The 25,886-nt window shown below is 31.2% G+C and overlaps 2 protein-coding genes across 2 annotated transcripts; both read right to left on the bottom strand.

Moving 5' to 3' along the window:
- Nucleotides 1–4,021: 4,021 nt before the first annotated feature.
- Nucleotides 4,022–7,545, bottom strand: LOC148602733 (asialoglycoprotein receptor 2-like). Its single transcript, XM_088552318.1, has 6 exons — nt 7,423–7,545; nt 6,801–6,878; nt 6,313–6,477; nt 5,679–5,779; nt 5,051–5,150; nt 4,022–4,308 (listed from the first exon to the last, which is right to left on the bottom strand). The coding sequence occupies exons 1-6, from the start codon at nt 7,517–7,519 to the stop codon at nt 4,094–4,096; spliced, it is 756 nt and encodes a 251-aa protein (XP_088408444.1). The 5' UTR covers nt 7,520–7,545; the 3' UTR covers nt 4,022–4,093.
- A 3,309-nt stretch (nt 7,546–10,854) lies between these two features.
- Nucleotides 10,855–16,222, bottom strand: LOC148602732 (uncharacterized). The gene is made up of 7 exons (XM_088552309.1): nt 16,015–16,222; nt 15,302–15,400; nt 14,005–14,106; nt 13,402–13,566; nt 12,501–12,601; nt 11,531–11,630; nt 10,855–11,143 (listed from the first exon to the last, which is right to left on the bottom strand). The coding sequence occupies exons 1-7, from the start codon at nt 16,073–16,075 to the stop codon at nt 10,941–10,943; spliced, it is 831 nt and encodes a 276-aa protein (XP_088408435.1). The 5' UTR covers nt 16,076–16,222; the 3' UTR covers nt 10,855–10,940.
- Nucleotides 16,223–25,886: the final 9,664 nt, after the last annotated feature.

Below are 25,886 nucleotides of genomic sequence, written 5' to 3'. Positions count from 1 at the left end.
ACCTTGGAAACGAAGACAATGAACAAATTTTCTAATCTGTACAATGTTTTATTTAGCAAACTAGGCATTTTCAATGCACCATTATATTATATTATATTATATTATATTATATTATATTAACTGTATTCATGTTTATTCCATATGATCGTTATTTATCTTTATATATTGTATTTGTATAAACATGTATATTTTTGTTATTTTTTGTTGTTAATTTGTTTTGCTTTTCAATTGTACATTGTGTAGTTATTATTGTTAATGCATGAATAACATTTATGTAAGTTACTTATTCCTATAAAATGGGAGAGGACATTTTTAAGTTAACTTTTGTCCAGTCCAATTGCTCTTTATGCAACACAATATGTTATGTTCACTAAATTTGTTCATCTATAAATTTGAAAAACGTTAGAACAAAATTACCAGAGGAAAAATAATAAATCCGGCAAGGCACTCTCGACCGAAAACCATACATATGAACCAAAGACACCGACCTACTAGTTCATTTTTTTCAAATTGTATAAATGCATGTCATTCATATTACGCGCACTTATCTATGAAGAAGTTTGAAAAAGTTAATTACGACCCTTATGAAGATCTCAACGCAGTGATGACCAAAGATTGATACAGTTCCAAACTAGTCATACAACCCTACTTTAAAGATGATCAATGTGTTACTTATACTGATAAAAGGGAATTTGAATAGGCTGGAAATTCCTACTTTAATGATTTTTACTATTTTATCATCATTTTGAAACCTTTATCATTTTATCGCGCTAGACTACTTACAAATAGACTTCTGAAACATGGTTATGTTGCTACAATATTGAAGTCATCACTACAGAAGTTATGGTCGTCATCATGAACTCGTGGATTGTTGCAGTGTATCAATGTCCACCATGAAAACTGATTTGTCCAATGTGTCACATTTTTCTTTTCCGCTTTCTTTTACCCGACACTTGACTGTTTACGACCAACTCGGTGGGTGTTTCTTAAAAAAGCAGAGGACGCTTACCCTACCGATGCACCTGGTCCATGCTCCCAGTGTTTATTGGAATGCTAGTTGCTCATTTACCTTTGTTATTTTGTATGTCTGATTTTAGTTATTTAATAGCAAGAACATTAAATAGTCAAAATAATATGTGCAAGGAAACTCGGTAAATGAGATACTCGGAATCCACTAAAAACTGAGCGCATGATCCAGATACACCGGTAGGATATACACGTTGCATAAAACGATATTTTGCGACGTCCTTTTGATACTTTATTGGTGTAACAGCTCGTTAATATCTTTGACTGGGATATGAAATCTTTTATCACAAAAATATCCATAAATCGTTATAAATTTGGTAAGCTAAGATTATGCCAAAAGCTGGAATGAACGAATATGTACTTTATTCCGATATTTCAGAATTTACAACGTACCGCGAAATGGTTGTTTGCTTACTTTGTATGTATGGTTACAGTTATTTAATGTCCTTTGTTGTGTATGACTGTTTTCCATGTCTGGTCTGTGTCCCTGGATTACATTCTTGTGATTACCGCTATAACCTTGGTTCCCTTGATTATTCTTTGCAGGTGTAAAATGTCATCTTCTTGCTGATCGGTTACAAAATATTGTATTAGTTCTTTTTGGGAAGTCTTTATGGGTCGAATTTATTTATTTATTTTCAGAAGAACGAATTTACATAAGAAAGGAACATGTAATTCATACTTGAAAAAAAAATCATGTTGATGTTTTTACATATTATTGATTATTAGTTCTTTTTCCCAATCTAGATATCAAGATAAATTGATCAAATTGTAAAATGACTTGAATATACAAGGTTATCACACGTGTTATTTCTCATGATATAAACATTTTATACAGTGAAACCTGTCTGAACCGAATCATGAATAAATCAATTACCTGTCTAAACCAGCAATACCTGAACCTGTTTAAAAAGAAAGATGTCTAAATGGAACAAATAAATACGTCCTACAGTTGAGACTGGTTTAACTGTAATTGCGATTAACGGTTTTAAAACTTGAAGCTGTATTTCAGGACGTCACTTTTATATTTCTTCATAATGCTTATTTGGTCATTTGTATGCATGCCTATATAAACATTAACTCATTGTTTGTTATAAAAAACAACTGAAGTTTGTTAGAATGTGTTAAAAATCTTATTAATCAAAGCAAATGTATCAGAAGTCATGGAAGTTTATTAGTGCTATTCGTTCTAAAAATGAAGCATCATAACAAAATTACTGAACAGATAAACTCTAGGGACTAGACAAAAGGAATAGTCAAAAGGAAAGTCCGTACAAATAATGGCAATATCAGGGTGAAAACCAGAAATTTGGAAAAATAGAAGAGTTGTTGTTCTTTATTTCTAGCGCTATCCAAACAATTTTTTAGCGCCACCCGGTGGATGGAACTACTTTGATTCGCGTAAGACTACAATTCCGGGAAGAAATTCTCCTTTCTGCATTGGAGGTTATTTTTTAGTGTAGCGGAAATGGCCGAGTAGTTCCGATTGGTGGAAATTCTTTGAATGTAATGGTTTGGAGTGTTCCATTCGATTAGTAAATTTTATTTCAGGATTAGATTGATCGTTTGGTAACTACCAATAGTTTGTCAGAAAAAAATACAGCAACAATACTGACCATCCTCCTGGAACTTTGCTTTCAGCTGATGTTTATGCTTTTCTTGAACGGTTTTGTCATCATTTGAGGTTGGTATTTTTAAATAATATCTACTTATCATTATGACAATCATATATCTGAAAATGTTTTACTCACTTGATAATGTTTCAATGCTTTTGTCCTGATTAAATATAAAATTAATACTAGTAATGTCTGCCAATTTTTTCTGCTTCTGTTATATTATTTTATTCATTTTTAATACCGATTAAAGTCTGTAAATTATTAGCATACAGTTTAATTGACACTTTCGAGTCAAATATTTTAATATTTCTATGAATTGGAATTTGTTAACGGTCAAAACGATGTTTTGATAACAACAGAAAATATTTTTTTTAAGTTTTTGTATGTCATTATCTTTCATCCATTCTACGGAAGACATCCTGAAAGACATTTGCCAGTTTCACAATTCCGACGAAGTCATGAAGGGCAGGTATATATAAGTGCAGTCCTGTTCTTTTCTAGACAGTTCTGGTTTAAATCCTTCATAAAGGAATGTAACATTAAAACGTTGTCAGATGTCATAGTTTTATGATCTTTAGATGCATTTTCCTGCCTATGAGACAGCCCTGTGAAGTTAATTATTCTGATCTTTTGTCAAAATTGTTTTTGTTTAAAAATTACGAACAAAGAAATCACCAAGTAAAATAGCTTAAAAATCAATGATTCTTGATTTTTTTGTGATATTTTTGTTAGTGTTCGCTATGTAGCCATCCTTTCTTGGCACGGCCCGTTCCCATTTCTGAATATCTCTTAAAGGATATAGACCTAGGGTAAGGGACACAACTCTTACGAATTATAGGAACCTTTGTATTCGTTATTTGATATCAATCTCATGTAAGCATCAAAGTAACATGGAGTGATCGCATTCTGTTTCAAATGGAAGCTTGATAGGCTTTGCTGAAATTGATGATGATACAAACATATCACTGATTTCAACAGTTATGTTCCTTACCCTAGGTCTACCTCCTGTATGTTTGCACACCTAATCTAGCATAGGGTCTGTAAGCCTCCTTCTAGTTTCATTTTCTTTACCAAAATTCCCGGAATCAGAAGGTAATGAAATTTAAGACCGATCTGCATTTTATTGTTTACTTCCGGGATCTTGATACACGGTGTTACAATACAAAATATTTTATTAAATGTATTTTCTTAACACTTTTATCATGTAAAAATAGAAACTTATCATTTTCTATCGGCATTTTTTCACGGAAAGATGTTTTGCTTTTAATCATGAATTCAACACTTTATAAATGGCAAATCTCCATGCAGACTAGGACCCATTCTCGTGAAACAACGGAACCACATGGCAAGACTTACATAGCCTATTGGCAAACAAAACCAACACTACAATTATTATTGGTTCAAGTATCACATTCTCATTTTCTTGCAGAACTATAGCGTATTTAATGTGTCTAGTCAAATTCACAGATGAACGGATTGGGATAAGTGCAAGCATCTGGTGAACCGGCACGCCATTCATAATTGTGAGCTATGGTCATGGCTGCACAAAACGTCGCATCCTGTACCCTTTCGTTCCACCAATTGTTATATGTAACTTTCTCGCCGTTGTGCCATACCCAATGACCGTCCCTTTGAGTTATACCCAAATATCGGAACCAGGAAAAATCTATATAATAAAGAGGTGATCTTTTTTACCACATTATTCAATGAGGACATTCCAAAGGGGTAAAAAATAAAACCGCTTGAAGCAACTTTAAGTAATTTTACTAGACGTATGTTATACTTTTAAGAGAGAAAATACCAGCTATTGACATGACCTACGAATTATGTGTTAACTGCAAACAAATGTGATAAAAGAGAGACAAAACTGACTATTTCACGTGACTCAAAATACACTTGTTTCTTGTAACATGGGTTAAGAAAAATGTGATAAATATATGAGATAAACAATTTAGTAAATTGCTCTACTAAGAATTTTTCCAGGACAAGAATGGTTTCAATATACTTTAAAATTCCGTTTTTTTCTAGTAGTGTACTGCTATCATTTAGTATCTGAAACAAATGCGAAAACAATAATGCAATTTCTGTGGATATATCCAAAATTTGCTTTCCGGTTAAGAGGGAGTTAATCGTGATGAGGGTGATATATCGTGGTGATATATCTTAACTACCAATTATTTTAGGGGGGGGGGGCAGAAAAAGAATAGACCAAAATCAAAAATAATGCTAATCAACAGAAATTGAGATATTGGTATGAAGTATAAACTTATCGTAAGTATAAGGATACCTAATATATTTCAAAAAAACTATAAACGTCATATAAGCATCATTTGCTTTATAATATGTTCATAGAGGAACATAGAAGTGCAATCTACAAAGTGCTGTAAAATTACTTAGAATAGAGTTACCTCCCGACCGATCGAGTGTATATACTGTGCACGATATAAAATCCATTTCTTCCTTAGAGTTTATGGCAACCAAGTTTCCTCCAAGACTTTCACAGTATAACTATAAAAAATATCATCCCATTTAAAATACGAGGAAAATGCTTTTGCATACAAACATCAATAAAATTGACAAAACGAAATTTTCCAATTTCTTAGGAGTTTAATTCGAGTCTTTGTATATTATGCTCTCCTGAATATACAACAACTTAGCCAAACTTTTAATAAGAAAGGCTTAAATAGTCCAAGGAGCTTCAATAAAAGATGTGAAATTCAAACCTAAAGTCTGCCCCAGACGGGCAACTGAACGACAAATTTACCTTATCAACGGAACGGACATCGCATATGAATACCAAAATTAAAAACATTAATAATAAAAGGCGCAAAATATGCGGTGATGTTGAATTAATTTGATGGAGTTCCCCTTACCCTATCGAATATAAATTAGCACACAAAAAACATCTCAAATAAAAACAGGTTTCTAAGTTCCAAAGTAAAACAGACAACATTACAGCGCAATCATAAAACATTAATCGATAATAACAATTCGTTTATAGTCGTCATAGCATTCCCTTATTATGTTTACTCTTACCTTTGCATGAGTCGCGTTCCTCTTTATTTTGCTGAAGAGGTATCGAGAGTTTCCATACGTAACTGTTATATTTCTAAGGTCTGGAGAATTTGGTGGAATGCCTGGTTTGTTATACAGTAATAAAAGTAATAATAATAGCTATCTATAATGATATTTCTGTTGTTGTTATAAAACGCTAGGAATATTTAAGTAGCAGTCTAGCTAAAAATCATGCAAAATATGTTATATGTAATACCCCCTCCAAAAAATGCTACACATTTTTATTTTATAGATTAAGTTTTTTTATATGTCTGTATGATGAAATGTTCAATCCAATCTACCTGCTCTTAAGAGATATACCACATCGGAAAACCAACAGTTTACCTTGTATTTTAGTGTCATTAACAAAGTTATCTCCCTTAATTTTGACTGTTACAGTACATTCTGCATAATTTTTATCTCTTTAGAACAAGGGTCATATAAAAAAACACATTTTAATTTCTGTTTACTATAACGTTTTAAATAAAATATCAAAAATATAAAAAAAAATGTAAGTTTTCCAACATGAGATATTCAGAGTTAAAATGTAAGGTTTTCATTTTACTTTAAAAACTTTTTAAAAATGTCCCGAAATAAGGCATGTAATATAACTCACAGACAGGCATCGTCCTATCCCATCGTCTACTTGAAGTACAGGTAATCATGTCAGGTCCGCAAAGTGTATATTTTTTGTTACATGTAAATGTAGCTATGTTACCACTTCTTGGTCGACTGAGTTCCACCCGTCCATTTGGTAAGTTATAAATATTCGAGTATCTGGCTAGGTTAAAATACGTATCATGATCTCACGACATTAGAAATACACATGTATGAACATAAATCAAATAAATGTATCAAACAAATACTCCCCCCCCCAACCTCAAATAGAAATGCATCTCCAGCACCACCTGCTTAATGTGAAAGTACAAAGGATAGGTATTAATATATTATTTCACTCTTTTATTGTCATTATAACATTTATCTCTGTTCGGTAGTATCAAAGTTCTGACGCCCTTAACCTTTTCCTATGCCATTGGTTTGAATGAAGAATGAAATTATTTGTACCCAAAGGTTATTATGTTATTATGTATCAATATAGCTTACAAGGTCTAGTTGGACAACGTCTTTGTTTATAGCCGTAATATCGCCCTCTTCTTCCATGATTGAATTTATGTCGCCATGCTGAAAAAGGTCATTTTTTTTTTGCTGATGATATATGATTATTAAAATAAACTGTGTACTTGTTATATCTATGATAAAACAAAACCTTCATATAATTGTTTCTTCATATCTTGAGCAAGATATTTATGATTTATGTGCTATACTATTGATACGCTTCCTTATGATACATATAGTAATAACTTTTCTTAGATCTCTAATTATTCTATGGTAGAAGTGTTAGTTAAAACGCAAATACCCCCAGTAGGAATATATCAACATTAATTGAAAATCGATTAACTATCTCTCAATACAGTTATTAAAAACTACAACCTAGCAATACAATTTTTAAGAGCGAGACCAGAAATTTACAATACACTAAAAATTAATGAAATGGGTTGGGAAAGGGGTTGGAGTTGCGGAGGTTGAGTTCAAGCTCTGCACGAAATTAATGAAACGTTTCAACAAAAAGGTTGAATCCAATACCAAAACAATTCTTCGATTGGTTCACTTCTGCAAATTTGACCTTTTAGTTTAATATGCTAAGGTTTGTTTTCAAATATCTTACCGTCAACATCATGGATGATAAGAGTGGTCAATATTAGTATAGTTGTCAGTCTTACCATCCCTTTGGGTGTATATTTGTCCATTTGCTTTGCAATCATTAACTGTGTATAAAATCAAATTAGCATGCAACATATGCAGTCATTTCTATTTGGTGTTTTCTTATTAGCTGATTATTGATTTGAATTGAATAAAAACTTGTTTTTGTGAGGTATTCTTCCTTGTCGTTGTCTTTTTTCACACAAGACAAAATTGAAAGTCAGGAAACAAAAACTATGGCGGAAGTTTGATAAGCAACATCTATCCTTAGCTACGTATGAATTGAATATGTATATTTTGTTTTTGCATTTTTAGGTAGAATATGAAGCAGCAATCTTAATAAGAATCATGCAAATTATTTAAAATGTAATATACCTAAAATAAGAGTACACATTTTTATTTTCCTTATTTTAAGTGTCTTTATATGTCTATTTAATGAAATTATACATTCATTAAAAGATAATTCACATTTAAAATTCAATGCGTTCTATTGTATTTTAGCATCATTTACAGAGTTGCCGCCCTTAATTTTGAATCATACAGAACATTCTATACAATTATATCTCTTATGAACGAGGGCATATGAAAATCTACGTGTCATTTTCTTTTTTTACTGAAGCATTTTTAACAAAATGTCAAAAATAAAAAAAGGTAGGATTTCCAACCATGTATCACATTCTTAGCTGGAGTGATACTTAAATATCTCCACGTAGCATAACGTTTTACAATATATAATACTGTAAATTATGTTTATAAGGTCCTGATGTCTTTTTACTACTAAAATATCTCAACAAAAGCAAGACTGTTTATTTAATAACAAGAAAATACCCCTTTGATCATCATTTTACGAAAGATTCCTTTCATCCTTTTTAAGTCAATGATGTATCTTATCAAAAAAAAATATGTTAGTGACAACAGAAACGCTTCCGAAAATAACAAAAACAAAAAACAATTACATTCTTAGAATTCATTGGAATAATTTGTTCTTTATTCGAAACAGCTGGATATCATGGGAGTTTATTGATGACGAAATGACATTGCAGATATCTGCTTCTTTTTGTTATATTACTGAGTAAGGTTGACAGTCTATATAAAGGAGAGATATGCCTTACTTAAATGAATTGAAATCATACATTGACGGAGGAATGGCTGAAATGCCTGTGGCAAAACATGGACTCGGCAATTCATAACGATAAAGCTCGTCGCTTCAAAATATACGGTCGTCATCTTTTCGTTCTTAAACATTATAAGATGCCAGTTACCAGCCTGATATTAAATTTTGTTTTCTGTCAGAGCATAAACATTCTTCCTTCGCGGAAATGATCTTCAGCTTTGTTGGTGTCCTACAACGAGTAGAAATTGCTAAGCCTTTCAAATAAATCAAGTTTTACATTGTATCTTTTTCATCATGCTGGTATTTCTGTCTTAAGTTTGACTTGCCTTGATTTTTGTTATGTGAGAATAAACAAATAAGTCACAAAGCTCAATATTTTCATTATTTTACCACTGGTCGGCCATTTATGTCACACTGTTTTACGGAAGAGAAAGCAGCATCTTACTTCTGTCGGTTTCAAATTGTGTTTTTGTATACGATAACCTCATTTTGTTTGTCGGTATGTAGTTGAAACTTAATCGTTTTTGACAATTCTTGACACGACGAACTAGGAACATTATGCCCTTATTATGACAAAAATATATCAATAATGTTTTTGTAATATGATAATGTATGTATATTTTTGAGATGCTTAAGTTCATTGTTGGGACGTCAACTCTTGTCATTTTTATACGTTATAAAACCATGATTTTTAAAAATGGTTGAATATTGCTACATTTGTACATTTTTACATTCAGAAGCTAAGTCCTTATCAAAGCAACATTGTTTTTATTTTCACAAATGTTAAGTAGCAGTCTTTCTAAGAATAATGCAAATTCTGCAAAATGTGATACACCTCAAAAAAGGCTACATATTTTTATTTTTGTTATTAAGTTTCTTTATAGATCTATATAATGAAATGTATAATTATTTATTTCAATCTGTTTGCTCTTAGGAGATAACCCACATTGAAAACAAAACAGTTTCTATTGTATTTTACAGCCATTTACAGAGTTATCTCCCGTAGGTATGACTTCCACAGTACATTCCATATACTTTTTATCTTCTAAGAGCACGGGTTATATGAAAAACCACATGTCATTTTCTGTTTACTATACAAATTTAAATAATATATCGAAAATAATATATATGCTTTCCAACGATGAATCACATTTTACTTGATTCTGAGATGGAGTACTTCTTAAACTATATAATAATAAATGTTGTCATAAAATATATAGTTTTCCTTGGTTGTGGATATCATTTCCATGGCAGAGACTAGTAGATTGCCAAAAGGCAAATATCGTATAATTTTGTTGTAGTTGGTTAACTTCAGCAATGTTTTGTTTTTGTTTTTTTTTTTTTGTGTTAAAAATTAAGTGTTGATTACGTTTGTTTTATGTGTTAAGGAATAAATATTAACATTCAAGTCTCAACACTGGATGATAAAGTTTCAGTTTAAGGAAGTAGACTTTGGGTAAGGGATACAACTCTTACAAATCGTTGGAACTTTTGTATTCATCATTGTACATCAATCTCATGTACGCATCAAAGTAACTTGGATTGATTTCATTCGGTTTCAAATGAAAGCTTGAAATGCTTTTGTGAAATTAAATATAATACAAACATATCACTGATTTCAAGTGTAATGTCCCTTACCCTAGGTGTACCTCCTTAAGTTGGGCAAACAAGAACCTTAACACCCTTCTTATATAATACTTTCCCTTTTGTTTGCAACTTAAAATAAAGAATAATTAATTAAACTTATACACAAAAGTTGCAGTAAAGGCATTTTTATCATTTACATACATGAACTTCTGCAAATACACGTTATGGTTTGAAAATATTTTTCTTCATGTTTAAATAAATAAAAAAAAATACATGTCAAAATTTTTGTGATATGTTCTATCACAACTAGTGTCCGGCTACTCTGCATACGGTATTATTGAACTGGAATATCCAAAAAAATTAAAGTCGAACTTTATCAAAACCAAATATTTGTTAAAACTTTCTATTTTAGCATATTTAGTAAGTCCTTTAGCTTCTACTTTCATTTTGTCAGCGTACACTGATATGTGGTTCCCTCCTTTGCCTTAATTTGTTTATTTTCACATTTATTGTTGAAACTGATTTTTTTACCTTATAAGTACTAATATTTTTAGTAAGCACAAAACGTGTGCTCTTTTCATTCATAAGTGTTGCATAAAATCAAGAATTATTCTTAGGTTTATTCTGATAAGGAAATGCCGTGAAGAAAAGCACATCTGATCATGCACTTTTTGGTGGAAAGTCAAAGTAAATGAATTAATTAAATATTTTTTATTTCTAGTCTTTTTAATAATTTTCCACTTTATCTACAGGATTTGGTTTCACTGTCATTCGGAAAGCGATCAGTGGATTTCACAAATAAAAGGTAATGGGTCAGTGCAGTTTACTCGAACACTTGACCAATTATATTTGTTTAGTAAAGCAATCGATCCACAGTCATTTCCGGTTTTGTCTTCCCAGAATTCCACTGTGACCATGTCCCCATTGGTCCATTCCCATCTTTCATTTTTCTTAGTCAAGCCTATGTACCTATTGCTCCTGTACACTGCAAATATATGAATGTGAAGAAATTTATAGAAATGAAGAATTAAAATAGAAAAAATAAACGGCGCTGACTAAAATGAGAAAGAATTTATTTCATTATGACGTAATTTCAGTATGCTTGCGTAAAGTCACATATTTGAATCTTTTATAATTTAACCAGGAACACATTCATGATGATAAATCCTGAAGGTAACCATTATTTTCATTTATTATAAGCAGTTTAATCTTTGAAACGTTCAAGTTTTAAGGAATGTCATGTGTGACGAAATATTAGCATTATTTAAATAGAAAAAGGGATATCTTAAACAAGGGACGTTTATGCATATATGTATATCAAAGAAAATTCTTGGACAGATACTTATTGACAGAACGATAGAATTAGGCTTACAATTATATTTGTCCATTTGATATGCTCCACATGCTATGAAATCCTGCTCTTCTCGTGAGTTGATTGACACAAGATTGCCTTTGAGCCGTTTACAAAATGCCTACAAAACGCTTGACAATTACATTGCAACCTTGTTTTATACTTCTGCAACACTCTTGCTTGTATATTGTAAAACAACACCTGTTCATTTTTTACATATTTTTCAACAATTATGTTGAATTCAAATCAAAAAAGGAAATATTATTATATAGATAGCTGTATTTTATCAAATGTTTCCAATGTAATAAATTTCGATAATTCCCACTGTAAAAAAAACTCAATAATTTCACGCTTGTACTTTCTCCGGCCAAAACGTCACAATCTGGATATCAATCCTCCAATCATATAATATAAAAATCATGTTGATAGTATCGACAACATTATAAAGAGAATCTATATAATAAATAAAATTATCAGTTGGTTATCGTAACCATAATATGAACGCTTGAGAATTTAGCTCGTTTGTTCCGCACACTCGTAGAATCTAGGCGTTCTTCGGCACTCGTGATAATATTTTAGATATTCACTTTTTCCAATTAGTTATCCTATTATAAATAATACTTCTGTGTTCAATATATTTTTCTACAATATTATTTTGTTATGATTGCAAAAATGATAAATAGGATGGTGAGAAACTATGTAAGAAATTTTGTTTAAGGAAATAGACCTAGAGTAAGATATATAACTATTGAAATTAGTGATATGTTTGTATTTTATTCAACTTCACCAAAGCCTATCAAGCTTTCATTTAAAACAGAATGAAATCAGTCCAAGTTACTTGGATGCTGACATGAGATTGATATAAAATGCTGAATAACGTTCTAATGATTTGTAATATTAGGGACCCTTACCTTAGGTCTACCTCCTTAAAGCTCCATATTTACTTCTTAAATTATTATTATCGACCAGTTTTTTTTATATTAGGACTAACCTCAGCTTTGATAAAGTTCAATGAATGTCTCATGAAAACGTATGCTGCATTGCCGTATTTGGTAAAAAGATAGTTTTTATTTTTCAGTTTGTCACTTAAACCTAAAATCAGAAAAAAAAACATGTTTAAACAGACGACATGAATATTGTAGTATAACATTTTGCAAACATGTTTTTGTTAAAAAAAATTAAAGTAATTGAGGGATGTGCTTCATTCTTCATTTTAATAAACAAAGTGTATGTCCTATCTCTCCAACTGTTCGTGTATAATTATTGAACAAAGCAACTTTCAATTAATTCCTTTTATAAATTTGCAAAACCTGCGATGACCTATGTAAGTACATGGAATGTTTCATCTTCAACATACCTGCAGTTAAGTGTCAGTCCCTGTAAGAATCAGACAGTAGGTAAAATATGGCATAAAAAACCCATCATTTTGATAGTGTAATTTGACTATTTGCACCATAAGAATCAAGGAAAAGAGACAAGATTTTCCATATCATGCTTGACCATTGAGTTATAATTTCATTAAAATGCATTGAAAATGAACATTTCAAAGGCAGATAACTCTGTCAAAATCCTCATTTTTCTAACATTCTATTAAATAATTTCTGAACAAAGCCAGTGATACAGTAATTAAATAATAGTCTTTTCAAATAGAGAAGGTATCCTTTGAGTGATATTTTATAGTCAGATCGGTGCATGTTTCTGATTTTTTTTCCATGTTGCCTAATTCTTACAAACACGTACACTTAAGTAATTTAATTCGAACAAATATGCGCTGTTATTTTATTTATCTTGTAGATCTGTTAACCAAGAATTGATTTTAAACTTAGATTTTCTTCCAAACTAAGAAAACCACACGGCAACTAAAATTTGTTATTGTAAGAATTTGTACTCACATGCTGGGACTGTCCTATCCCACCTCCCGGTGGTGGTACATGTAATAGTGTTCGCTCCACAGAGCGTGAAATTTTCATTACACGAAAAGGAAGTGGAATTCCCAACCGTTGCTCGTTCAATCTTTACATCCCCGTTCGAAAAATTGTTAAGGTTCGAATACTTTGCTAAAAATTGGAAATGAAAGTAATAATGATAATAATGATAACACTGATACTACTTATAATACATTGTAATACTAATTTAAATAATGATAAAGAAAACTCAAAAGATAAATAATTTATGGAAATTATGAAAAAAGAAAAAGGAAAAAAATATTGAAATAAAATAATAAATTTGTGACAAATTTCCCTATTTTGTTTCCTGAATATGACTGTAAATGAGATTTTAAATACTAGTTTGAGGCACTTTTAAATTTGCGATTCACTATTTGAGATTTTAAGAAACCCCATTTCTATCGTCGAAGTAGTTTCGAACTGACAGTATACAAGATATTTTCAAATCAACTTTCGTATACCGGTTTCCATAGGACGGTAAATATTATATGACCAATAACCAATGAACACGTCGAACATTGAATACTTTCTTTGAAATAGAATACAAACCAGGTTTCAGTGGACAGCTGTAGTGTACCGGTTTATAAGGATAGTTCCTTCTCCATGATGTTTTATATCCTCTGTATCCGTGAGGTATAGGGTTACTCCATACTGAAAGAAACACAGACGTTTTAGGGACATAGAAGTATTTTGTCTTAGAGTTACTGAGAGAACCAAGGTTATAGCGGTATATTAGAATAGGCAGCAACTGTTAAATTTTTCATCATTATTTTGAGTGGTTTGTCGAAATAGTTTGCTGAGCCATTATCAATCAAAATATTGCAATCATGAAAGAGTAACCATGGGAACCAAGGCTATATCGGTAATCAAAGAATGTAATCCAGGGACAAAGACCAGACATGAAAAACAGACATACACAACAAAGAACATAAAGTAACTAAAATCATACATACAAAGTAACAAAAGCAAACGAGCAACGCGAACTCCACTGAAAACTGGGAGCATGGACCAGATGCACCGGTAAGGTAAGCGTCCTCTGCTTTTCTAGAAACACCCGTCTAGTCCGGAGTAGACAGACATACACAACAAAGAACATAGAGAAGTCACGTAATTCTTCATCGAACCAGTAACCATTCAATCTTCAATGTGTAGTTTTGTGAACAGGATAAGATAATAATAGATAATATGAATTCGATACAGTTAAAAAACAAAACAAAACAAAAAACAAAACAAAACAAAAACAAAAACAAAAACAAAAATAACACCAATTTATTATTTTAAGATTTTAAGATAATGTTAGTGTACTTATGAGAAAATTCAACTGTATACCTAAAGAGATATCGTAGTGGTCAATATAATGTTCAGATACAAGTATAACAAAACTTCAATAATACATACAGTATTTCTGACATGACAGTTTTCCAACATCCTTATCAACTAACTATTCTTCCACATATTAAAAGTCAAACTGACTCATGATTATGTTAATTGTTAATCGTTACAAATCAGCTCTACATTACAAAAACGTCTGACAATTTTCCTGATAATTTCCTGGTGCAAAAGTTAAACATTAATTGAGCGTTAAAAATCATGTTTTCAATAATTTAGCTCTTTCTGTTTATTTGGTTCTAATGCTGCTAATTAGAGGTTACCCCTTAAAACATGTGTGCAACGTATCGATATTAGCAACATCAATATCATAATGTGTGTAATTTGTATAATTCAGAGATCAATTTCTTAAATTTAATGTGTTAATAATAAACTATTTAGGAATTAAGTAAAGTATAATAGATGCTAAAAATTAGATATACAATCAGTTTATACGTTTAGTATTAATTACTCCTACCGGGTTTTAGATTATAATACCGACTCCTCCCTAAATGAAAATCTCGAAGAGAGTGTCCCTTGTAAGAAAAATCTGTCGTCCAACGATTCCGCTTCGTGGCTACAAACCAATTAAAGAAATGATTATGGCAAATCATAGTTAAGTAATTGAAGTATATTTTACATTTTACTTTATATTACATTTAAGACATTATAACAGAAACAGATAATAAAATAACAGTATGTGTACTTTTTACACGTTTCATATCATACATGCCATACAATACAATTTCAGTAAATTTACCCAAAACTGCATTGCTAAACATACAAATACACATACAGTTTAACATATCACGTTTATACTGAATGTTCATTACAACGACAAGACGGATAAAAGATTGGTTGCTCTTGCTCTCTCTCTTTTTCTGTATGTGTGTGTGTGCGTGTGCGTGCTGAATACGGAAAACAATGAACACATTATAGCATTGAAACCTTTTTGTTTTATATGTTTCTGGTTATAACGTTCTGAAATGATTCTGTGTTCGAATTGAAAAACAAATACATTCCTGTCGGTCTCTTTTATTATTTTAAAATCGTTTCCACTCAGATTTTGAGTACACACTTAATATATATGTCGACTTTTCGAATTATTACTGTGTACTACATTTATGGAGAACACCACTCTACTAACAAATAAATTGAAATTTGTCGATGATATTTAAATTTTAAACTTACCATCAGAATTATACAACATGAGCTTAATGGCTATCACAAGAAAAAGAAATTTAATCATCATAAATGTCCGTGTCTAGCCCTCCAGAAAACGAACTTCGGTTAAAAAGACGAAGGGTGAAAGACGTTTAGATGTTTCTAAAACTAATTATTATCTAAGCTTTCAAACGAAATATCAATTCAAGCTGTAATTAAAGGAAACGTTCAGTGATGTTAGACATCAACAAACAGGAATAAGGAAACCACGTGTTGCCATTTAGAAGTATAGATTATTCATATTTTTACTTAGACAAACTGCATATTTTCAGTCTTGTTCGACAGTATATCGTTAAAGAAATTTCAGCTTATTCGAATTCACACTCGATTTTTATTGTTGAAAGTAAGATTGATTTTGTGTGTTCGGTGGTCAGTAACAACAAATTAAAATAAAAGAAATAAAAAAAATAAAGGAAAGCGAAAAGAGTGAAATTAAGATACAAAGTCAACCACTCAAATCGGTGAAGTCAGAAGTCAAAACAGTACAGGAGACACAAACAATAAATAAACGAAAATAAAAAGGACTTATGTGAACCCAATCCGCGAATTTCCAAATAGATCTTGAACTTTATGGAATAGACTCGTCAAGTTCAAGATGAATTGATATAATACCAGTATGTTCTCTGTTTATGTTGGTTTTATTGTTATAATTTACAATTTTTTTTCTAATTTCTGTTTTCTCCTTTACTTGACCAATAATGTATTTGTTTCAATTTTGGTTTGTTATATCTGTTTGGTTTTCAATGTCATAACTCATTTTAATTTCTGTGTATTTCCTCTCCTTCACTTTGTAAACTTAAGATTTCCCTTTTTAGCATAAAATGCGCATTTATTGTGACCTATGTTAGCGGACGTTGTCAAGGAAGTTCATATAGATTTATGATATTAAGAAGATGTTGTAATACAGATAATGCAAAGAAAAGAAATTGGTTGGATAGAAGAATCATTAAAGTATTCTCTGCATTACTGTGCGTTGACCGTGAAAGTACTTTATTGATGGTATGCATGATTGCGCGAAATAAAAAAAAAACAAAATACAAGACAAAACAAACACTAAGAAACGACAAATAAACAAAAAAAACAAAAGAAACCAAAACAAAAGCAAAACAAAAAACAAAAAACAAAACAAACAAACAAACAAAAAACAAACAAACAAAAACCCCCAAAACAACCCCAACAATTTTTTTTCAAGAATGTTTGTTAGCTTTCCTGCTGCCTTTAAAAAAAACATGAGCACATTTACATAATATTCGGTTTCCTCTAATTTTACATGTGATCAATTAATATGAGTGTAGGTAGGAAAGCAAAGTTGAATGTATAGATGGTTTTAAAAACAACATTGCTTTTAACAGTTTTATATCAAACATGATTTTTTTTTCAGACTGTCGTTTAAGATACGTTTTGTACAAAACTAAAAAGACACTTCCTTTGTATTACCATTGATATTACATTTATCTTCCTGTCAAACTGAAAACAGGCTCTCAGTGCTTCCTAGATCAATTGTATTAATTACCATTATGAGGATTTCGTCCTCCATTATTGTTGACGTCAAAGTGTATCCATTAAACTGTAAGATAGAACATCATTAAAAAAAATTATTTTATCGTAATTAAGTACCATTCCATATAAAACTAAACTAAAATGTGTCATATGGTAGATATTGATTCCCCATTATTGTGAGTTTTTGTATTAATGCTTAGGATATATTTTACAAGGAAAGCACTAAATCTTTGTGTTGTAAGTGAGATAATTCATAGATATTTACAATGAAAACACTACAAATAAAATTAGAAGGTTATACAACTAGTGGTATATTAATTCATTGTTTTCTTGATGGTAAAGGAAAACTATTGACCAAACTTTACGACAAACGTGATGACTTTTCATTCAAAATTGTCCACTTTCCTTTCCTCTGTGGCAACATTCCTTCAGCACCTGCGTATGGAGTGTTCATATCACAACTCATACGTTATGTCAGAGCTTGCCGAAACTACGCAGACTTTTTGTATCGCGTTAGAACTCTAACAAATAGGCTTCTGGAACAGGGTTATGCTGCTACAAGATTGAAGTCATCACTACAGAGTTTTTATAAATCGTTATGGTGTGTCCCTCTACGGCATGAAAACTGATTTGTTTAACGGGTCATAGTTTTCCTTTCCTCGTTTGTCTACCCCGGACTTTACTTTTTATGAGCAACTCGGTGGGTGTTTCTAAAAACGCAGAGGACGCTTACCCGATCGGTGCACCTAGTCCATGCTCCCAGTTTGTAGCGGAGTCCGAGTTGCTCATTTGCTTTTGTTACTTTGTATGTATGATTTTAGTTACCTTATGTTCTTTGTTGTGTATGTCTGTTTTCCATGTCTGGTCTTTGTCCCTGAATGGCATTCTTTTAATTACCGCTATAACATTGGTTCCCTTGATTACTCTTTCTTTCTTTCAAATCTTCATATTTGAAAAATTAAAACAAGCAAATTAGATAGCAATTTTGATACCATCATGTGCCATCCACCCTTTATATTTGTTGATTGAATTTTATATGCAACTGAAACCGATGCATTTAAACTTCATATACTGACCTTCAAGTAAAAGCAAATAGATTGGCACTTAAATATAACAGAAATATATATATATTTATTGTCTTTGTCTGAATTTCTGAATAGATTAGCACTTCAGTTATTCCATTAAGTAATACAAAAGTTTTTGTTTATTGCAAAAACAAATTAAAAATTCCTGTTTTTTCTATCAATGGGTCTTTAAAATAATAAAATAAAAATGAAAATGACTTATTGTATGGTTTATTATCAAGCAGGTTCAACCTGTAAAAGGACGAAGTTGAATATATGAAATTTTATTTGTATTTTTATATTAAAAGTAATTTTACTCTTTACTGTTTGTACTTTTTGTATGTTTAAGATGGTCTGGAGTGGCACGTCAATTAATTGCTAGTAGTACTTTATTGGTACATTTGTGCGACGTATTATCAGTTTCTTTATTTCTGTTTTACCAAGAGACTCATACCTTTTTGATATTTAAGGTATGCTTAATAATATGATATCTTTTTTTTCACAGGGCCAGATTTAAGAAGTGGAAGGATCGCGGTAACGCCAAAGTACTTTTACCCCACAGCAATTTTGCGGCTGTCAGGAATTTCAGGCCTCTGTATGTCTGTTTTCGTTTTCACTTTCAGTTTACGTTTAGTTTATGTTTTTGGAATCTATAAGAGCAACTATGTCGCTGTATTTGTGTGTAATATTGTTTTGGGACAGCTGCAAGCATGCCCGTTGGTATGAGTGTTTCTTCGTTGTTAACTGATATTGGAAGTCAGACTTACATGTAAACAAACCAATACTTAAAACAATCTGGGCCGATATCAATATTTCGTGCTGATAGCAAGAGCAATATTAAAAAGGCCATGTTTTATTTTTAACTTTATTCTTTTAATTCAAAGTTAAGATATTTTGCCAAAACCCTTCTCATAAACAAAGGAAACAACACTTTTATTGTCATACTTTTTGTTTGAAATCATCTTTTAAAATTGCAGTCATCTTGCTCCACTGTATTCTAGAATCTAGTTCTGGGACAATTTAATTTTGGGACGAATTTACTTTAAGTTAGATTTTAATATCAATTCTCTATAAGCATCAGAGAATCAGTGGCCAGGCCAATATTCAAAATTAAGCTGATATTGCTTGTGTTGTTAGTGTATAACCCATAGTTACTCACAAAAGTGAAAAAAAAATAAAATCAAGCTACTATGGTGCATAGAGAACATGGTAACCAACATCCCTCATTTCCCTTAGCAACCATTTTGCCAATTCACTAAAAATCATTGAAAATTTCCAGTTTTAACTGAAAACTGGTATTTTAATAAAAGAGATGACTTTGATCAAACAATTGATTTTGATGCTTTATCATCAAAGGTTAAAAATAACAAAGGAATCTAATAATAGTAATTTTTTTCATTTCACAGTTACTAAAAATAGCATATATCGCATAAATGAGCAAGTGTTAATTTCGCTGAAAAAGACTATTTTTGCATATCCCGTATCTTCTTATGGCATCCAGTCTTCATATTTGTGGATATTAACATATACACATATGTATCCCAACTTTCAATCCACATGAAAAAAATGGACAAACGTGATGGTTTGGCGCAGAGCCATCAACAATAACAGCTATTATGGTGTTATTTCTGGAATATGGGCAAAATATGTAAACAACAACTACTATATTTTCTGCATATATTTGTTCACTAAATATTATTATTACAATCATAAACACAAAATAAACAACAATTTATTCATTAGACATATAGAAAGGATAAGGTAACATAGGCCCCCTATTTAACGAAAAAAAAGTTTAAAGTAAATAACAACAATGTGATATACACTGACGACATTTTTTTAAATGGTTTTTGATTTTCACAAATTCATCAAATTTCAGTTTTATGGAAGCCTTAAATCTGTTAAAAAAAACAAACCAAACAATTAGGAAACATGCCAATATTCAATGTATCTTAACTTATCTGGACTCCTATCTAAGTAATATTGAGAAATATTTGTGGGTCAAGTTGGATGAAGCACTCAAAAATGGAAAAGAATGTTCCAAAAAGTATCCAATTTTGCCATAATTAATAAAAAAAAATCACTGATTTATCAAATTATGACATATGTTCAATCATCAATAAATAATATGATTGAAAATGTAAAATGAACATGCTTAATCTTTTATTTCACCTTCTCAACAGAAAAAAACCTTCATATCAAATATCAATTTTTTTGTAACTAGTCCTTTAAGTCTCCACAACAAGGGCATATAGCACTCAGCATCTTGCAAAGTAAGTTTTGAATTAAAAGTACTTCAACATAATTTTTAAAAAAAAAAATCAAAAAATATACCTTATTAATAATCCACAAATAAAATTTTCAAGTCTGTCATTTTTTGTGGTCTTTATGACTGTAATGGGGTATTTAGCTTGTTACACTGCAACTATACGGTTCTATTTGAGCAGTAAAATACCTTGATGATATACATCTTCAGTACACTTTACATTACGTCTCGTTTCAAATCACAGACCAATTGATTTTAATACTTTAGTACAATTTACCATTATTCCATATCAATATAAAGAATGGGAAAAATATTTAAAATATGTGTACCTTTTTAGTCTAATTAAGCAGTGCTGATTTCAGTACCAATTACCTCCTATTTTCTTAAAATGAAACAATATTGGAAGAACTGATGAAGTCCATGAAATTTTAACCTTTACTGGATAAATTAATTGTCTGAACTTGGTAGTAGATGGTACTGGAATCTTGACTCCATACTGTAATCCAGGATGCTTTACAACATTGTATAGATACGATGTCAAACCAGAATTCAACTTCTTTACACAGCTGAATGGCTTCTTGACAGCTACAAAAGATGGAATTTGTATCTGCACAGTCCACATCTTCTGACTGTTTTCATCAGCCTCTTTGAGAGATCCTCAGAACTGATCCCCTGTCTTGTGGGTTTATAAAATATAGTAACTTATCATCTCCCCCAGGACAAATTGTTTTCATCACAGCACTAAGACATTGCTTTGCCTTTGTAACATATTCATTATCTGTTATTTTGCTAGTTGTAGTTAGGTTTTCATGAATCCTTGTCACAGGACTGATATAAACCGTGGGCAGAAAAGAATTGAGACATTGCAGTCGACTTCTTTTTCCATCTGGTACAAATGAACTTCCGTCACTATATACAATGCAATTTGAATCTTAAAAAATATCTGCAAATAAAAAAGGTATATTATTATCTTGCAAAACACACCAGATCTTTTTGCTGTGAGTCATTCTCATTATGGTCTAAAGTCCTTGTTTTTTCAGGACATGGGAACTGCAGTTTAAAATTAAAAATGTGAACATCTCCATAAGGTTGCTAACTACATGCATCTTAAGTGGATAATTTTACTTACATCAACAAGATTGACATTTGGCATTTTAACAAAGTAATTACATACCATTTTCTTTTATGACACCACACTGAAAAAGAAAGGGGTCCTATTTTTCCCTTTGTCCATTCTCAACACTTACATAACAAATTTTGCTTACACAATTTCATAACATTCTTCTTATTTTGAGAATGCTATTGTTTAGGTATCCTGCCAAAGAGTATGCGTTTCATCAATTTAACATAGGATTTCTTTTGTGTATATCATGAACATATTACATGTAATAATAATACTTATCTTTGCAAAATTATAATTATGAGTTTGAAATGTTCCAGGAATAAAACAAACATTGGTTTTTATGTGACCACCAGTAGTGACAAAACACTACTGCTTGGTTGATTATTGTACTAGTTCAAAATGATCATCTGTCTTGTCAAATGATTGATTGATCGCTGTTTTCAGTGGGTTTGTTGTTTTCGAAAACCTTTAAAGACAATGAAATGGATATTCTCCAAATATAAATAGAATTTCTTTTTTTTTCTATTTTTAATAGTTTTTGAAGTTTAAGTTGTACTTTGGTCTGCAAATTTTAGAAAATTGACCATGCAGGGCCCTTTTGGTGACTTTACTGAGTTTCAAAGTATAAATATACATTCAGTTCAAGCCTATACCAGGAAAAATATGTGGGAGGGTTGGACGGCACATTGCATTATACCCCACCACCCACAGAATTAACAGAAACTTTTTATAAGGAAGTATTACTACATGTAAGTACACATTGAAGTACCCCTATCCATACAATGTTTAAAAGATGTTGTTCAACTCCCTCCCACCCCTACATTTTCTCTGGAATAGCCCTCAGTTGACTGAAATAGATCATGTTTCTTGTAAATGAAAGAAAAACTATAGAAATCCAAACAATTTCAGGGAAAATGGCAGATCTTTTAAACTAAGTTGGTCAGAACATTCCATATCATAATTAAATTACCTGTTTTGCTTCATTGGCACTGTGGTAAAGGAGAATTATTACAATAATCACTTACCGCTATCTGAGGTACTTCTTTTGCAATGTCGACATATTACTGAAAATTTGAAACTTTATTTTAATGAAAAGCAGGACAGATAACAACTTATTTTATACAAAGCTGTCTTAAGAAACATTCATGCAAAGTTTGGTTGAACATGTACATGTACATGTAGTTTCAAAAAAGATTTTTTAAAATCATAAATATAAAATTCTGCCAAAAAATTACTTATAATATCCAATTTTATGAAGCATTCAAGGTAAATGAAATTTCTAATTGCTGGAGTCATTGTTTTAATCTTCACTTAGTGTATGATTCGTGATTGAGTATAGTAACTGCAGTTGAATTTGTCTCTATGATCAATTTACATATGAATTAGTCCTCATTCCGTTTACACTTACCAGTTGCAGGACAGGAACACAACTCCCATATTTTGATGGACATTCTGAATCTGTTTGGTTGTAACATGTCTGTCTGCTTTCACTGTCTTGCTGGTGGGATGACAGTTGAAAAGGGCTGGTGTCTGGAATTTTTTAACCAAGATCTTTTGGCAACAAGTTTTTTTTTTATTTGTGCAATGTGGGCTACACACAATGAAAATTCGCTGGTATGGATAGAATTATCCGTGAAAATGTCCGTCAATTAAACAGAATGTTTGTCAATCTTCATTTTTTTCAATGCATTGTGGTCAGTGCATGTTTTGGTAGAAAGGAGAAGCTTTTGCATCATCAACAGTGTATCCTTCCATTCTAACAAAAGAGTGATAAGGGGAGATCACTGGTAAGATAAAACCCAGAGCACAGTCCCTGTCTCTCTCTCTTTCTCTCCAAATCTTTATATTTTAAGAGCAAAATTTCGGGATCTTGAAAAATAGTATCTCATACCATTTTTAATATATTTCTAACCTTATTATGCATTTTGTTAGCCATATTGACGCGATTGATCGTGTTTGCTTTTTTTCAGGTATTAAAACCGGAGTATAAAAATCAGCATATGAATATTTTGTACATTGATTGCCCACATATTTAATTTGCAAGTTAGGTTTAAATGCTTCTTTTGACATGTACTTGGAAGTTGGTGCGATCAATAAATATTTCAACTTAAAACTCAACTTGGGGTCAAACTAAAACTTCAACATTGTGAAAATCAACAATATTTGACTGGCACAATCCTATCATAGAAATTAGGTATTATTTAATTCCTTTTTTGAAAGTTGTAATAATAAGGAAAAAGTTGCAGAATGGACTTTTCTTCTTCAATTGATATTAAGTGGAACTACTGCTATTTTTCAATTTTCATAGTTTTCCAACATGGAAACCAAACACCAATTAAAAATTTTATTGCATATATCTTAATAGTTATATGCACTTGACATATAGGCATAATATCAATGAAATCTGTAACATGACCGTGGCCAACATTTTTAGGATCCCTTTAATGCTTAAAGAGAATTGATATTCAGCATTTTCAGCACAAGCTGAAATTTACTCTCTATAAGCACACTGTACCGGTAAAATCAAAGTGGATGTAATAAACTATTCCTAGGACTATATTATGCCGTTTAGGTCATTGCCACACTCTTTCGAACTACCATGGCCGCCTAAATTGGTTTTAAGTTGACTGGCCTTCATGCATATATGAACGATCTGGCGAAGTTCATGCAAGTATGAACTCTCTTCTAAAGACGTTCTCGACCAATGAAAAACGGCTTTCAGCATGAAGAATCTTATAATTAGAATTATATGCAAAATAGACCACCAAATAGTCTAGCGTTGTACCAGATACTTAATTCAGTTCACAACCAAGAATGAATAACGGATGTTGTTTAATTCATGATGACGGTCGTGAAACCTTTTAATGAAATTATATTTATATGAAGTACACGTAATCCATTCAAAATTGTGAAGAGTGGTGTTTAATTTTTTTCAAAACATTTCTTAAAACTACGACTCTTAATTGAGTAATTTTGATTAATATATTATTATAAGTAATCATAAACATCATAATCCACGGATAACTACTAGAAATGGAAACAAGACACACACAACAAAGAATATGATGTTATCAAAACAAAACGTTCACAGAAAAAAGATAAGTTTAAAACTTTCAACAACAACAAAAAAAAAAAAAAAATAGTAATAATAATAAAAAAAAATTATAATAATAAAAAATAAATTAAAAAATAAATTCTTTTTCAACGGAATCGATCTGTACAGTGTATAATATAACCAATCAACAATAAGTTTTTCCTATCAATTGTAATGATAACACTCATTTTCTCCCTTTAAGCCCTTTATTTCCAATTAAAAAAATAAATGGTGGGAAAAAAGGCCTCCCAAAACTATAGGGTCCTCTGGCATGTCCTTAAGAACAATGTGTAAAAACTTCAAAAATATCGTCTCAATCTTTTTCAATGAAGTCCCTTTGCTAAGGGGAGTCCAAAAAAAATTGGTTATTATATTTCCCTATGCTGCGATTAATCCCCCTCTGCTGCAACAAATTAACCCCCTGCTGTGATACATTAACCCCTGCTGCAAACAATTAACCCCCTGTTGCGATAAATCAAACCCCCTTGCGATATTTAAACCCTCTGTCATGATATTTTAATCTCCTACAGCAATATTGTATTCCCCTGCAGCAATATTGTAACCCTTGCTGCAATAAATTAACCCCCCCTGCTGCGATATTTCAACACCCCTGCTGAGAAAAATTTACACCTTGGTTCGATATTTTGACCCCCTACAGTAACCTATCTTAACTTTATCTTTATATAAACATATAAAGATATTTGTTAAATAATTTACAGCAGGATTTTCTGTACTATACCTTAACCTTTTAGGTTAATAACTCGCTGAAAATACCAATACATTGACGTTCGC

The sequence above is a fragment of the Perna viridis genome, chromosome 11 (genome assembly GCF_037379345.1).
Source record: "Perna viridis isolate PV_CMFRI_1.1 ecotype Kerala chromosome 11, ASM3737934v1, whole genome shotgun sequence".
Lineage (NCBI taxonomy): Eukaryota > Metazoa > Mollusca > Bivalvia > Mytilida > Mytilidae > Perna > Perna viridis.
The sequence above is the reverse complement of the archived record's forward strand: the minus strand, read 5'-3'. Positions and strand labels throughout refer to the sequence as shown.

What these genes read in the sequence shown, in the direction of transcription:
- LOC148602732 (XM_088552309.1), bottom strand. Translation starts at nt 16,075, where the DNA reads ATGATGATTAAATTTCTTTTTCTTGTGATAGCCATTAAGCTCATGTTG. An exon ending in CATGTTGTATAATTCTGATG is followed by an intron (nt 15,401 to 16,014) that starts GTAAGTTTAAAA and finishes ATTGGTTTGTAG; the next exon opens with CCACGAAGCGGAATCGTTGG. An exon ending in TGAACTTTATCAAAGCTGAG is followed by an intron (nt 11,631 to 12,500) that starts GTTAGTCCTAAT and finishes AGCGTTTTGTAG; the next exon opens with GCATTTTGTAAACGGCTCAA.
- LOC148602733 (XM_088552318.1), bottom strand. Translation starts at nt 7,519, where the DNA reads ATGATTGCAAAGCAAATGGACAAATATACACCCAAAGGGATGGTAAGA. An exon ending in GGAACGCGACTCATGCAAAG is followed by an intron (nt 5,151 to 5,678) that starts GTAAGAGTAAAC and finishes TATTTTTTATAG; the next exon opens with TTATACTGTGAAAGTCTTGG. An exon ending in TACACTCGATCGGTCGGGAG is followed by an intron (nt 4,309 to 5,050) that starts GTAACTCTATTC and finishes TTTATTATATAG; the next exon opens with ATTTTTCCTGGTTCCGATAT.